This window comes from Sinocyclocheilus rhinocerous, unplaced genomic scaffold (assembly GCF_001515625.1).
Source record: "Sinocyclocheilus rhinocerous isolate Xijiao unplaced genomic scaffold, SAMN03320098_v1.1 scaffold1249, whole genome shotgun sequence".
NCBI classification, from domain to species: domain Eukaryota; kingdom Metazoa; phylum Chordata; class Actinopteri; order Cypriniformes; family Cyprinidae; genus Sinocyclocheilus; species Sinocyclocheilus rhinocerous.
This window is the reverse complement of record NW_015634049.1, coordinates 94,025-109,640: the sequence shown is the minus strand read 5'-3', so window position 1 is coordinate 109,640 and position 15,616 is coordinate 94,025. Positions and strand designations below refer to the sequence as shown.

The window sequence follows — 15,616 nt, the reverse complement described above, 5'->3', positions numbered from 1 at the left end:
AGGAAGCCGGTTTCAGGTTCTCACTTCACCTGTGATTTGGTGAAAAAGTCACTTTGGGGCATACAGGTGCATCTCAATAAATTAGAATGTCGTGGAATTATTGGTCTTATGGAGTATTCTAATTTGTTGAGATAGTGAGTTGGTGGGTTTTTGTTAAATGTGAGCCAAAATCATCACAATTAAAAGAACCAAAGACTTAAACTACTTCAGTCTGTGTGCATTGAATTTATTTAATACACGAGTTTCACAATTTGATTTGAATTACTGAAATAAATGAACTTTTCCACGACATTCTAATTTATTGAGATGCACCTGTATACCAGCTCAGCTGTCTGATACTAAAACAATGCTGCCGTTCACACCCCTGAAATGAATTTGGAACAAGAAAACCAACGCCTAAAGAGAGCTGACCAAGCACTAATTACAGCAACATATTTCACATACTGCAAATGTGAGGTGTTGCAATTTCAAGTAATAATACACAAACTACTTTCAGAAGTTCATTTTGACTGTCATTAAGTCGAGAATCAAGATTTAAAAGTAACCAGATTTACATAATTTAATAAATCGGCATTTGATAAATTACAATCATAATTACAATCATTCTTCACAGAAATATCTTCAAAAAAAAATGTAGAAAGGTATTTTATCAAATAAACAATTTGAAGGAACTCAAACCAAGGTGACTGTACCATTTGTGGACATTTTTTTTTTTCGAGGTGAATGGCTGATTTCACCTCAGGAGTCCAAGATGAACACAATACACGCAATTTTGTTTAGCAAAATTCTTGAAATGGGTCCAAGGAGGAAGGAACAAGCACTAAATAAAAGATCACAGAACCATTTTGTCCATTCACAGGGTGATGACGGAGATTACTTAATTGTTGTCAGGGCGAACAAAATATAATTTAAAGGAGGCATGGGTAAACACAGCATTAGTGAACAAAAAAAAAGTAACTATTTACACTCCATGTAAAATTAAAAAGTGCTTTGAACATGATCTTAATTGCCTTGCCATTATAGCACACATACATTTACCAACCTCATGACCCAAAAATATATCTTTTCTTTTAAATCACACTTGACAATATGTCAGTTTTGCAATGTTAATTGACTATAGATTCATAGAGTTTATCGTGTAGAGCATCAAGGTCAAAGCATCATAGTTATTTGGCATCAGAGAAAAAAGTTACTGTGATTTAAAGGAATCCACCCAAAAAATGCAAATTTGCTTACAATTTAATCACCCTCAAGCCATCCAAGATGTAGAAGAGTTTCTTCATCAGAGCAGATTTGGAGAAGTTTAGCATTACATCACTTGCTCACCAATGGATCCTCTGCAGTGAATGGGTGCCGTCAGAACGAGACTCCAAACAGCTGATAAAAACATCACAATAATCCACACGACTCCATTTTATCAATAAACATCATCAATTAACATCTTGTTAAGAGATTTTCTCTTAATTGATGGACTGGAGTCGTGTGGATTACTATTGTGAATGAATATTGTGATGTTTTATCAGCAGTTCGGACTCTGAATATGACGGCACCCATTCACTGCAGAGGATCCATTAGTGAGCAAGTGATGTAATGCTAAATTTCTCCAAATCTGCTCATCTAAATTTTCTGCAAACTTTAATTTTTGGGTGAAATATTCCTTTAAACAAAATGCCCATCAATAATAATTAACTCTGTATTCAGCACGAATGTTTATTTACTCCATGCTTAACAGTATTTGTTTGGGGAATTGAAACACATTGAGTGAAATGTGCAATTTTTTTGTCCAAATTTTGTACACAAAATCTGAAGAGAAAACATGTATTTGAAATGTGTGGCAGGCTGCTTTTTAAAATATACACGCTCTTTAAAGTCTTTAAAAGATGTCTTCATTTCAGCTGTTTAAAACAAGATGTCCTCATGCTCTATCAGGAGCTGAACTATCAGTTTCTGGTATCTCATGTCGTTGAGAGTGGCGAGTGTGTTCTGGTCCGGGGGCTGCATGAGCGTCGGGCCAAAAACGATTCCTAGGTTCTCTGAGTTCATGTAATTGTCCTTCTCGTACATGGTGACCCTGATAAATAGAGAAAAGACGTGGAAAAAACACCTCAGACAAAACAATTTTGATAATAAACATGCAAACTTATATACTTTCCATGGATGGAGAAATGTGGCAAAGCTGGCTTGGCAAGTTAGAGGTAAAGCACAAATCCTTGAGGACCATTGTGTAGGTTTTTCAGTTCCTGAAGTGCACTGAGTTAAAGTGCCGTATTGTGTTTCCTGTTTCCTTCTAATCAGTCTTATAAGTTTTATATTGCACGGTGACAGGAAGTAAAATCACTCTATGAAGCATTCTTAAATGGAACAAAAACCTGAACACCCACCGGCTCAATGAGGTACAGAGCCATGTAATGAACTATGGGACCGGCACCTAAGGGAGCAGTAAATGTAGGTGGAAATTCAATACATTTGCCATTTTACCTCTTCAGGTGTGTCATCAGATACCGCAGGGTCTCATAGTGGGCAGGAGGAAGTTGGAGAAGACCATCATGAACTGCCTCCAGTCTAGAATCAGGGTCTGTTATTTCTGATAACAGAAAATGTAAAAAATACTGTTTAGAATTGTGCAAAGTCAGTTTTTCTGCTAAAACTGGCCCCTATTCCATGATGTTATAGCACAGTCCAAAATCTGAGACCACTAGTGAAATTATTTATTCTTGTATCATTATACTTTTATTATTGTTTTTCCATTAACAAGTTATTTTTTAATGTTTGCTCTTATGCTCACCATGGCTGCATTTATTTGATCAAACGTACAGTATAAAAAGTAATGTTGTGAATTTTTATTACAATTTAAAATAGCAATTTTCTGTTTTAATATTTTATTTTATTTTTAATTCTTGTGATGGCAAAGCTGAATTTTCAGCAACATGTTGATTTGGTCCTCAAGAAATGTCCTATTATTATTAGAAATGTCCTATTAGTATCACTTTTGATTGGGCTGCTTGATATTTTTGTGGAAATCATGAGATTTTTTTTCACAATTCTTTGATGAACTGAAAGTAAAAAAAAAAACAAAAAAAAACTGCATTTATTGGAAATAGAATTATTTTGTAACATCATAAATGGTTTTGTCACTTTTGATCAATTCAATCGTCCTGACCCCAAACATACTGCACTGCTGAATAAAAGATTGACTGATTGATTGGATTCATTCATTCATTCATAAATGTACTAATTAATTGTCATTCATTCATTCATTGTCATAAATTATTTATTAAGTGTCGTATCAGAATCAGAGGGTATTTAATGAAAAGATCAAAGTAGTAAAAAAAAAAAAGATCACCAAAACACAGAATACAAGAGTAAGTTTCTAGTTAATTATAACTGATATATAATTGATCTTTTATAATTAATACATAGTTATAAAAGTCTCTTACTGGCTGCTTGTATGAATTTGGAGTAGACGTCATATGTGATAACTGAAATGGGCAGATCTCGCAAATAAAGCTTCAGAGCTCCGGCTATTATATTGATGTCTGGGTACATATTGGCACTGATGTCTGCCTTCTCACCATCTGCAAAGTAGAATTAGTTATCTGTTATGAATAACAGATTAATCACTATACTGTATCAACAATACATTGTTTTGAATGGAAAAGCATGGGTTTTTCCATCCAGGTTGCATGTTGATAAAATAACAGTGATATATAAAGGATTGTGAGTTTATTTAAGCATGTAAGCGAATGTGGAGAGACCAAATGTTAGCTGAACACCTATAATACAACTGATTGCATATGATGCACAAATAATGTGAAGGTAGAACAGTTTACTAACACAAACCTCTATCGAAGGCCAGCCGGACATCTTCAATGTGTTCTGTGAAGCCTGACACTCTGTAGAGACCCTCTGATGTCAAACCTGGAAAAAGCAGAAGTAACACATACAGTATACACTTCAACTATTCAGTCAGTGGAATTGGAGGTAAACGTAAATTAGTATTAACCAAACTAGGGCTACAACCAACAGCTAATCAGAAAATCAGTTAATCTTTTGATTATCCTTTTGATAAACTGGATATTTTGCATCTTGCCCAGTTCATCTATCATCAAATCACATGTGTGTATAGAAACGACGTCCCTGATTCTTTCATTATGGAAAATATATGTGGGACTGTTCTACAGTCCTTCACTCATTTTAAGATTCTTCAAAAATTTTGGCTAAATTTGAATTTATTTTCTAATTGCAATAAGGTTCTCCTTGTGAGGGACCATCTTCATAAAATACAAAAGCAGCTATATAATATCATGCGTATAAAGACTGTGCAAGTAAAAAAAGTGTATGATTAGACAACAATTTATATGCAAAGTTAAATTGGATTTTATACTGTCATTATACATAAGCCAAAACAAATGATTAAAATCTAAATGGATCACAAACATAATACTATCTAAACATATTCAGAAAAACATATTATAGAAATTTTTATATATATTCATACTTTGTATTTGTTTGTATTTGCAGCTTTACACTGTAATAATACATATTTTGTAATATGTAATAATATGTAATATGTATATGCCATTTAAATCAGTACTTTTACTTTTAATGTTTTAATAAGTCTTCCAAACTCCAGTGAGCAAGCTAAAGGTGACGGAAAGAATGTCAACACATCTTCACAGCAAGAAAGTTGAGATGAACAGTAAAATAATATTTTTTTCACACTAAAATCATATTTGTTTTTATTTCTAGCAATGTTTTTAAAACTAGGGCTGTCAATACATAAATCGATTTTTTTTATACTTTCATTTTTATACTTTTAAATGTTGAAATGTGGAAAGTAGCATATTTTAGTCTTCAGGCATTTGAGAAATGTTTTCAGTCTTCTAGGCTAGCACACATGAAAGAAAAATACATATTACAATACAAATACAAATACAAATACATATTTATATTATATATTCTATTTCTCTACGTAGAAAGAAATTGATTGAAACAAAAAAGTTAATTTTATTTGATTAGTTTTTCTCTCAAACATAGCAAGCAGACAGTCGGTTGGCTAACATATTAACTCATTTCTCAAAGAATGCTCTCTTTAATGGAAGGCGTCACCCAATAAGTCAAAATGTGGAGAATGTTTGGTCCTCTCCCTGCTGTTTTAGGTTAGTTATCTAAGGATTCTTCTTTTTGCACACCTTGATATATGACAAGGAGACGTCAGAGCCGAGGGCAGCTGCCTACAGACAGTGATTAAGTGCCTTACTGAAGGCCACAGGTGCTAGAGAAGATCTGAGCCTGTGATCTCCATATTAAAATGTTCTAGCACTCTATTTTAGAAGCGATCGGTACCTCTGTGCTCAATCTCTTTGATACACATGTCCAGAACCATCGGCCGTGGCGTGTTGTGGGCTTTGACCAGTGTGGTGAGATCGCAGCTGAAGACCTTCTTGATCCTGCGGAGGTCCGGCTGACAGTCGCTGGGCACTAGTTTGGAGCACTGTTTGTGCACGTTCAGCCCGCAGTCTGCAAGAGTAACGGGTCAAAAGGTTAGAAGAGTGTGACCCTGTTGTCTCCAAAGAGGCAAGAAGACAGGCTCCAAGAGAATGGAGACCCAAAGCGTCTACGTGTGTGTGTCTAGGGGTCTGATGGAGGGTATATCTTCAGGGGTAAAGTATACGTGAGGAAACAGGTGTGTGTCAGTCAAACTGGGTGGTAAATATTGAGAATATCTGTCACATGCTGCTGTGTGTTTGTGGCTCTGTCAATCTGAGAGCATAACCTTGAGTGACTCTGGGTGTGCTTGCCAGCGGGCCGACATACATACACGTATGTGTGTGCAAGTGTCCTCTTTTCATGTGTGTGATGGACACCTGCTAAATTGAAAAACAATTCTTCTGCTCTTGCCCCCGAATACACTGAGTCAAGACTGAAGTTTTGTGTCCGATTGCCACACATAGATTGTTAATTTGAATCACCATAAGGAATCTGTGGCCATAAAGTTCAGCTGAAAAAACACCATCCAGGTTTGTTCATTTGCTTTTCAGCAACACAATAAAGTTAAATTTGTTAACAGTACTTAATGCATAGGTATCATGAACCAACAGAACACAACTATATAATTATTACGTTTTGTGGCTATACTATTGAAACTGAGTATTTCACCATTTATGGACTGGCCTCATCCACTTCCATTGGGTTATTATAGTTAACTAAAACTAAAACCCATTCAATATTCATTTTTGGGTGAACTTTAAGTTAGAAATGTTCTATTTATTACTATTTGTTCATGAACAAATGTTAACACATAAAACCTTACTGTAAAATGTGACCTTTTTCCATATTACTGGTGTTTGCTCATAATCAGGGTTTGATATTTGGGGAAAAAAATCCTTTAAGTATTAAACTTCACCATGTGTAATGTGCCCCACACAAGTTGTGCTATAGACATGAATGATACCTCAAATTATGTGGCATAAGTTTGTTTGAACCATAATATATTATGAATAGAATATATAAAGATTAGAGCATCATTAAAACTTGCCTTTTTTTAACTGAAGAGAGTAAGCAACCTAGCAACTATCCAGAACACCCTAGCAACCACATAGCAATGCTCTGGGAACCACACCCAACTCCCTAGTCTCAGTGGCGATGTTTGCATTTCATGCAGTCCTCGTTTTTTCTTCAGAAAATGTAAAATCTACTTAGAATTGCATTTGAAAGAGCTTTGCTACCAATAATGAGTGCAAACCTCTCTCTTTGACTCTACAATTAGAACATGCGAAAAAGAAATGAACAGGTTTTATGTCATTTAACTTGTAAGAATCCTGCTTTGACACTGGGACTGTGTGTGTATGTAGGGGAATGTGGTAGTAGGGTGGTCTGTCTCTCTGTGTGTCTCCAGTAGCATGCACATGCTGTCCTACTGTTCCTCATCTTCAGCAATGTCATTAATCACACTCACTGTCAGTTTAACTGCCTGTATGGAGCCCTCCTTCACATCTCTAGGCCATTGAGAAAAAAACAGAAGAAGACAAAAAGAAAAACACTCTGTGTTCCTCCATATGGGCCTGGGGACACATTCAACTCTGCTCTAATTCTCAATGTGTCTGATGACACTGTCTCGCCTGGGGGCCAAAGTGAAAGAAGAGAGGCTCCTGTGTGAAAAGAAAAGGCTTGAATAATGGCCCGAATGGATGAGACCATTTACAGTGTGAAAAACCAACAGTAAAGCCTTGTGACTGAATTAAGTTTATGTACCGAGTGTTTTGGGAAAGTGGTGTCAAACAATAACCAGCTCCATGTTAACATGAGATCTGAGCAAACCTGTAATCATGGAATTAAGGTGGATTTGTTTATCTAGGCCACATCTAGGAACATCCTGTATTGAAAACGGTTAAGGATGCCTCACAAAACAAAACAAAACAAAATAAAACAAAACAAAACACTTAAGGGTGATACAAGATCACACTGTCAGGGTTTATTTTGCAATAATGACTGGCTGACTAATTATCCCTTACTAAATGCCACAGCTAACATGAAATATTAATGAACAATACTTTTACAACACATATTATCTTGTTAATTAATTAACAATAATTTATCACTTAATAATATTAGTAATATAGTATTGGTAAATATAATATAGGTTCCTTTCTATATACAAATATTGTATATTTTTAATATAAAGTTGTGTTTATAAATGAAATCCATAGTTCACCCAAAAAACAAACAAACAAAACATCTTCTTTTGTGTTCTACAGTCATACATACGACATAAGGGTCATAAATGAGGGCAGATTTTCCATTTTTTGTTAACTTTCCTTTTAACATTAGTACATGTGTTATGTTTAAACCTGAATGAACAATATAAAACAATAATAACAATAGTTTACTTATAAATTAACCTATATTCACCTGGATTAAAATTAAATTCCTACAAAAATTGTTAGTTCATGATACATAATTTTTTAAGTTGAAAGAATTTAACTTTATTGTAAAGCTATTGTATAAGTCATATGCATCACGTCTACATAACAACCAATAAAGTGTCATACTTTGTCATACAGTACAGGTGTGTGTGCGTCTATGGATCTTTTTATATATGTTTATCTGTGTGATTTGAAGTGTAGCCTGATGCAATTGGCATTACTACAAGGAGACTGTCCTGGTTTACCTGGGTGTGCCTCTCTCTATAATACTCTATAGTGTACACAGTATGTTCCACTATAAATAGTCAACACTCAACAGAAGGCACTCAACTGGTTTGGACCAGGTGTCATTTAGGAATGCAAAATTCCCACACATCAGCATACTAGTTAAAACCCTTATTGTCCCAGGTATCACTTTCAGTATTTAGCCTCAGGTTGCCACCGCACGTTGGAAAAGTTCTACAGCCAATTAGGCATTGTTACCAGAATGGCACGAGAAATTATCTGGATCCTAAGCGGCCTTTGGATTGTAATTTGATATGAATAATGCTCCTTGGCCGGTGCCATAATTCTGATGGACACTTTATTTGTGTGGCAGGGTTACCTGAGCAACGGACACCCTGGGCGATAAGACCCCACATGAAGTTTGCGCAGTATTCACACCAGTGCGGCCCTCTGAAGGTGTGCACCTACACCAAAGACAAAGCAGTCATTGTGAGTCAAACACACACAAGTTCACAAACACACATACATACGTATTAGTCCAGTCATTCATTCATCTCTACATTTTCATTTCCAGCTAAAGCTCATAATGAAAGTTCCACAGAAAATTAATGATTATATTTCCAGAGTATCTCTCACTGTACCTGACAACTAACAGAGTGTGTCTCGCTTGGACTAGACAAACATACAGACTGGACAAAAGCATTGGACTTCACATTCATAGCTGTATTTTGTAGAAAGAGCCACTGGCATTATTATTTTATCAAATTTGGCAGGTACTGTCCAACATTGTTTAAGTTCAGTATTCTTTTTTCTAGGGAAACTTAAATTAGATTAAATATAATTTTAATTAATTTTTTAATTTAATTTCAGTTTGCCACCTTGCCTCAGAAAAACAAAACACAAAACAGAACAAAACAGCTGTGAAAACATACAAAAAATAAACAAACAAATAAATAAATAAAACACAAAACAAAAATCAAAACAAAACACAAACATCAAATAAAAACTATTTCATTTGAATTTGCCACTTGCCTCAGGAAATTCAAAACAAAATAAAAGAAAACACAAAACAAAACAAAAATAAACAAAACACAAAACAAAAATGAAAAATGGAAAAAAAAATAATAATAAATTCAAACCAAATAAACAAAACACAAATATTAAATAAAACAATTCACAATACAATGATCAAACAAGTTCGGGAAATGACCAGGAAATGTGACTAAAGTGATTAAAACTTCGTTGTCTGTCATCATGGCACCATCATGGCAAAGTGTTTGTACTCTAACTCTTGGGTCATAGCTCCAAAAAATTTTTTTTAAATTGACGCATGACTTGATGTGGGAAACGACAGCCAGTGATGAGAGAAACTGTTGACTGTACTTCTGTGAAGTGTCAACTCCACCTTCTCTGTCAAACCCTCAGACAGCAGTCAAGCACTCAAGGGTCAGTTTGATGGCAGGAAGAACTTCAGAGACAAAACTGCTCCTACCCAAAGTTCTGAGGAAATAATCAAGCCTCTAAGTAAAGACTAGAGGGTGGTACCGAAAGAATGTAAATAGGGTGGACCCCCTGTGAAGACAGCCCTGATTTTAAAAATTATAATACACCTGAGTCAGATTACAGGTTTGCGAGGGGAAAATAATGTGTCTGGCATCTGTTACCAAGCTGCTGGAAGTCACACGCAAAGCATGTTCCCATGCACACCCTTGTGCTGTCAAAACACAGCACAAAGATAGACAAAAGAAAAGACGCAACACAGAGTTTTGGAACAAAGCCCAGGTGTATGAATGCTGAAACAGAAATATCATAATGAGAATACTCTTCATCTCAGTCCAGAACTAGTAGCTGTTCCAAAACCAAGTAAGCTGTCTACATTCTAGCTGAAATGTTACATTATAAGTGACTGATTTGCACCCTACATAGGGCAAAAACTCTGCATATCAGATAAATAGCACTCAATACACATAGCAATATGCAAATAGTCAGTTTGTTTGAGTTTTATTGAATATTTTATATTTTATTGTATTTATTTAATTTAATTTTATTATTTTTGTTTTATTTTATTTGGGTAAAAGTCAGATCTAGTTTTATTTTATTTAACTTTTTTTAGCAATTACATTTCATTTGATTACTTTTAGTATCAAAATGATTATTTTATAATTATTATTATAATTATAAGTATTTACAATTTATTTATAATAAATATTTTTCTTGCTTCGTCCATCATCTTGAATTTACTTTTTCACTAAGCTTGTAACAGCACATTCTGGGATGGATACTTTTTTGATGGATACATTTGGCCAAAAATGATATTTAATAAAAATTAAAAATAAATGTATATTTTATTTCATTTATAATATTTTATTTTATTTCTTAACAATTACATTTAATTTTTTATTCATTATTTTAGTATCAAAATATTTATGATGCTTTTTTGATTGATACATTTGGCCAAAACAAAATATCTCATGAGCCAGCATAAATTACATTCCCTTTGCATTGGGAACGCACCAATGATACTTTAAAGCGCTACCTACTGAGTGAGCTCACTAGGTTTTGGGACACAGCCTCTGTAAGAACTCTCATGTGGGAGGTGATACTGAATAATCCATGATGCTCTTATGACCGCTGGTGACACAATGAGGAAGATGTTATGAGGAAGGTTCCAAGCGACACGTTGAAGTCAGATGATTGCTTAGTTTTGCTCTTTCAGGGTTTAAAAAGGAAGTCAGATGACCGTACACTGTGTTCATTCTCAGCCTCAGTCATTTATCAGAAGCTGAAAAGGCATGAAATGGGAGAGGCCATTCAGCAGCTCGGCAGCGAGAGGTTATTGATTTGTGCAATCAATCCAATCAGTCAATAGTGCTGTTAATGGATTAAAAGCCTAGTCAATTAGGCTCATAGGATAGATTTAAGCTTATTGATACAAGGCTCACGGTATGGGTACTGTGCATTTAAATGCTGTCAGCACATAAACATTTGAACGAGACATTAGTATACATTTGAACAACCTCATGTTAATGCCAAATATAGAATGCAATAAAAGTGACTGATTTCATCAGGCCCACAACCAACATGTCAAATTTTGGTGGTTTTGAAAAGAAAAAACAAAAAAACATCCAAACATAACATTTGAGAAATCGCAAACATATATATGCACAAGGCTTCACAAAATATCTTCAGTTTGCCCAATATCAACATAATATAGATTAACATAATATATATTAATATAGGAAGTTGACTAAAATAACTGGCAATTCTGCATAAAACATTCATGTTTATGTTCAAATTGATGTCATGTCAAAATGAATGCAATGAAGAGATGACATAGTGAGACTCTGAAATGACGTTTTCATCATATTTAAATAATTATTTTTTATCATATTTTGGTTCATACTGCCAAATGGATGCATGTGAGACTTCAATTAGTAGTTTATGATTTAAATAATCAAACTGACCCCAAACTTTTGAACAGTGGTGTAGTTACCATAATTTCGACATGATATAAACATAACACAAACAGCACCCACCTTAAAGTTGTGGATCTTCTCATAGTTGCAGTGTTTCTCCGGTCCGTCCTTGATTGTGGTCCGTCTGCTCAGTGGTGACGGGCTGATCTGTGAACAAGCCAAAATCTTTAGAGGTTTCCAGAGGAGGGCACCCTTTCTGCCCAGATTCACCTCTAGAGCTAACGCCAACAGCTCCTGGTGCCTACAGTCCTTCTGCTTGGCTTTGTGAGGGGCTAATTCACCTTTCACTGACCCGTTTTGGGTCAGTAAGATTTTTTTTTTTTTTTTTTCTCTTATGATCACCAAGGCGGCACTTATTTGATAAAAAAAAAACATATTATTGTGAAATATTACTGTTGCTCCACCATTGCTCCAGTCTTTATTAAAGGGGGACAGCCTGGTCCTGCATGGGCAGGGCTGGGGGTGGGAGGTATGGTGGGTGGGCTGCCTGGGGGCAGGAGTGGGTCTCACACAATAGCATACATTCAGCACTCTGAGAGAATGGCAATGCGAGAGAGAGAGGGAGAAGAGACATTGGGAGGAGTGATTGTGTCAGTCTTGTAAATCCATCTCAGCAGGTTTTTGCTGTGGGATCGATGGAATCCAGAACACAGCGCTTCCAGACACAATTCCACCGCAGTTCCCTTGAGCGAGGATAATCCTGCAGCTCAAAGTCAAAGAGCTTGGCTTTACAAGCAATAAAATCAGAGATTTGCTCTGAGAAGAGTAGGTTCTCTCTTAAAAAAAAGGTCTTTTCAGGTCTAGCACTGGTTTAGCCTTCTAGTCCTCTCTCGGTCTCTATACTTCTGATAGTAACTTCAGTAACAAATCAGATCAGGAATGAAGCAGATTTACAATCGTAATCCGGCATCACGGGATAATCCTATAGTGCCGGAATCACTTGTTTCAGGATTCAGACTCGCTTAGACCTCGTTTAAACCTGGTCTCATGATCCATTTCGGGTAATCTAATCAAAAGTGGATCGCGGAAAAATACAAATGTAAACAGGGTGCAAATTATTTTGTGATCTGGATCTCTCAAACCTACAAAGCCCCTAAAGCGAATTGTTGATTTTATTATTTCCATCATAAAAGTTTTGCGAGTGAACACAAAGTTTCTTGGGGGAAATGCATACATTGGCAAGGGAACACAAAAGCATTGAAATATAATTTTTCCACATATCTCATATTTTTTTCCATCACCATGTCCCCTTGAGGGTCTCCATACAAACCACATTTGAAGGTACACTGAAAAGAATTTATTGTAGGTTGGTTTCCTTTGAATTTTTTTTTTTTTTTTAGCAAATTTCACAAATAATTACAAAGAAACAGCAAGTAACACACTGAATTAGAGATTAGATAAATTTTTATGTAGAAAGACTGAGATAGTATATCCACTGCACAAAAACTTCTTTATAGCGGAAAAAGGTTCTTTAAATCATTCAAATGTTCTTCATATCATGGTTCTTTTAAGAAATTATCACTGAAAGGTTCTTTGGGGAACCATAAATGATTTTCTGTAGCATCACTAAAAAAAATATTTGGAACCTTGAATTTTAAGAATGTATAGGTGTAAAATGCAACATGTCTTACAGGACCATCAGCCCTTGTCACTGGGTCATCCAAGATGGATGTTGCTGAATAGCAGTGTAAATAAGGTTTTCTACTGTCACACCAAAACTGAGTAAGACTCATGCTCAGGTTGGGGGACAGTGACCCCTCTCAGCAGGAGGCTGATGCCGAATCCAGCAACACTGGCTGGGTATTTGCTGAAGCATCCTGTAGAACACACATGAGACTTCCTAACCTAAAAAAGATACAGCAGAACTGATGGACCAGAATGGGTGGAGCTCTGACGAGTGAAAAAGAAAGAATGCGGAAGAGAAAGAAAAACAACCTGGCTACGGCTCACATATTCAAGATATGCCACATTCAGAGACATGATGTACCTGATTTCCCAGAAAAGTCAGACGGAGGTGAGTGGAAGCCTGTCAGGGTTGTGTTTACTAAAAGTATGAGCATAGCTAAAAAAGTGCTGGTGTGGTTTTTATTGCTGCTGACCTCCACAGTGACACATTTTTGTGTGCTGGGGGTACAGGGCAGTTAACATGTGCTTTACTGGTTGACTAATATGGGTTTTTCAAAGCTGATGCCAATATCTAGGGCACGAAGCAGCTGATGGCCGCTATAATGGCAATTTATATAATCAGTATAGTGCTTTTTGGTTTGTAGTCCTAAAACCAACGAGTTTTATTAACATGTTTAACATGTATTAAAATTTACATATTTGAGGAAAACACCTCTGAATACCTGAATACCTCTGAAATTTCAATAGCAGTCTTTGGTTTATTTGAATAAAATAAGATTTTAAGTAATATACATGCTAAAAAGTTGTTAAATGAGGACTAAAATGGTTTGTTAATGTCAGCTAACACAATGTTTGCAAATTAGGTTTTTAGCACACAACACTTTATATGTACTTGTATAAAGTATGTGCAGTGGTGTAATGTAACAAAGTAATAATACTTTGTTACAGTACTTAAGTATTTTTTGGGAGTATCTGTACTTTACTTGAGTTTTTATATTTCAGCCAACTTTTACTTTTACTCCACTACATTTCCTAATTAAAATGTATACTTTTACTCTGATACATTTCCCCGAAGCATATTCGTTACATACTACAAAATAGTCAGAAGTCAGAAGAACACGGCCTGCAGGAAAGCAGGTTTGACGAATCAGTGGTCTGGCGTCTGCAAGTTAGACTTCTAAAAAACACCTTTACTCATCTGCAAACAAGTGCGGGCACAACCGCAGTCGATTTCATTTTCCATTCAAGTCGAGGTTGGGGTGTGCTGTGCTATATACAGTATATCTTCTGCGATAATATGGTAAGTGTTGTTGTAATGATGTGCAATGTGACATTATCAAGTATATCGCCAAATCACACACACTGAGTGCATGCACGTGATTTATTAGTCTATTAAAATTCAAGGCATTCTAAATTGTAGATGGCAAAAATGCTTCTGTATGCTTTTTATATTTATATAATTTAATATAGCTAACTTAATATCACACAAAGCGTACCGTTTTTCAGCAGATATCAGCATGATATCAAATTTAATAATAATTTTATACAAGTTCAGTAAAGTTAGCAATAAGTGACTTACATTTTAGACATAATATTGCTTGTTTTTGCTCAATTTTGCCAACGAAAATAGTTCCAAACAAAGAACACAGCACTGTTTTGCATCTCTGAGCAATGGTGCTTACTTATTGAATGAATCAGCTTTTTGAATGAATCGGTTGAATAAATGATTCAGTGATTCACTCATTAACACAGTCAAATGCTTTGTTCCTGAATGAATCAGCCATTTGAATGAATCTGTTTAAGCTCAATGAGTCACTCATTAACAGTCACTTGCTGTCACCTACTGGCGGTTTTAATTTCACATTTCAACTATTTTTTTTTCATGTTTTAAAATCATTTCAAATATCAGTATTCAACGTTTTATGTCAAAAACAAAACATTATTTATACATCTGTAACTGCAGGTTAAATGCATCCATGTCCCCTCTGAGATACATTAAACTGTGTAAATACATCTAAATGCCACTTCAGATGCAGATTCCAGAAATGTTTTCTTATGTTGGAATGAAATACACTAAGTACCGGATGAAGTGCTTCTTATTCGTACCCAAAAATGCAAAATGGAAGAATGAGTTAAAACTGAACACAATCTTGCTACTCAAGCTGTGTATGAACATTTTTATATGTATTTATTTGCTTCTTTTCCATTTTGCATTTACTTGTACTTTTACTTTCAATACTTAAGTATGTTTAAGATTTTAAAAAATACTTTTCGTACTTAAGTACAATAAATATCACATACTTTAAGACTTTTACTCAAGTAATATTCTAAACGGTGACTTCAACTTCTACCAAAGTCATTTTC

At 35.2% G+C, this 15,616-nt stretch overlaps 1 protein-coding gene across 2 annotated transcripts in view; it reads right to left on the bottom strand.

The window, feature by feature from the left end:
* Positions 1-1,618: 1,618 nt before the first annotated feature.
* LOC107745376 (beta-chimaerin-like) overlaps positions 1,619-15,616 on the bottom strand; it is a 31,088-nt gene continuing 17,090 nt past the window's right edge. For both annotated transcript variants that reach the window (XM_016559245.1, XM_016559246.1), the window contains exons 7-13: positions 11,687-11,773; positions 8,530-8,614; positions 5,347-5,520; positions 3,841-3,918; positions 3,438-3,575; positions 2,479-2,584; positions 1,619-2,071 (exon numbers count right to left, since the gene is read on the bottom strand). In XM_016559245.1, coding sequence (XP_016414731.1) covers positions 1,900-2,071; positions 2,479-2,584; positions 3,438-3,575; positions 3,841-3,918; positions 5,347-5,520; positions 8,530-8,614; positions 11,687-11,773 — 840 coding nt within the window. In that variant the 3' untranslated portion in view covers positions 1,619-1,899. The remainder of the gene's footprint in view (positions 2,072-2,478; positions 2,585-3,437; positions 3,576-3,840; positions 3,919-5,346; positions 5,521-8,529; positions 8,615-11,686; positions 11,774-15,616) is intronic.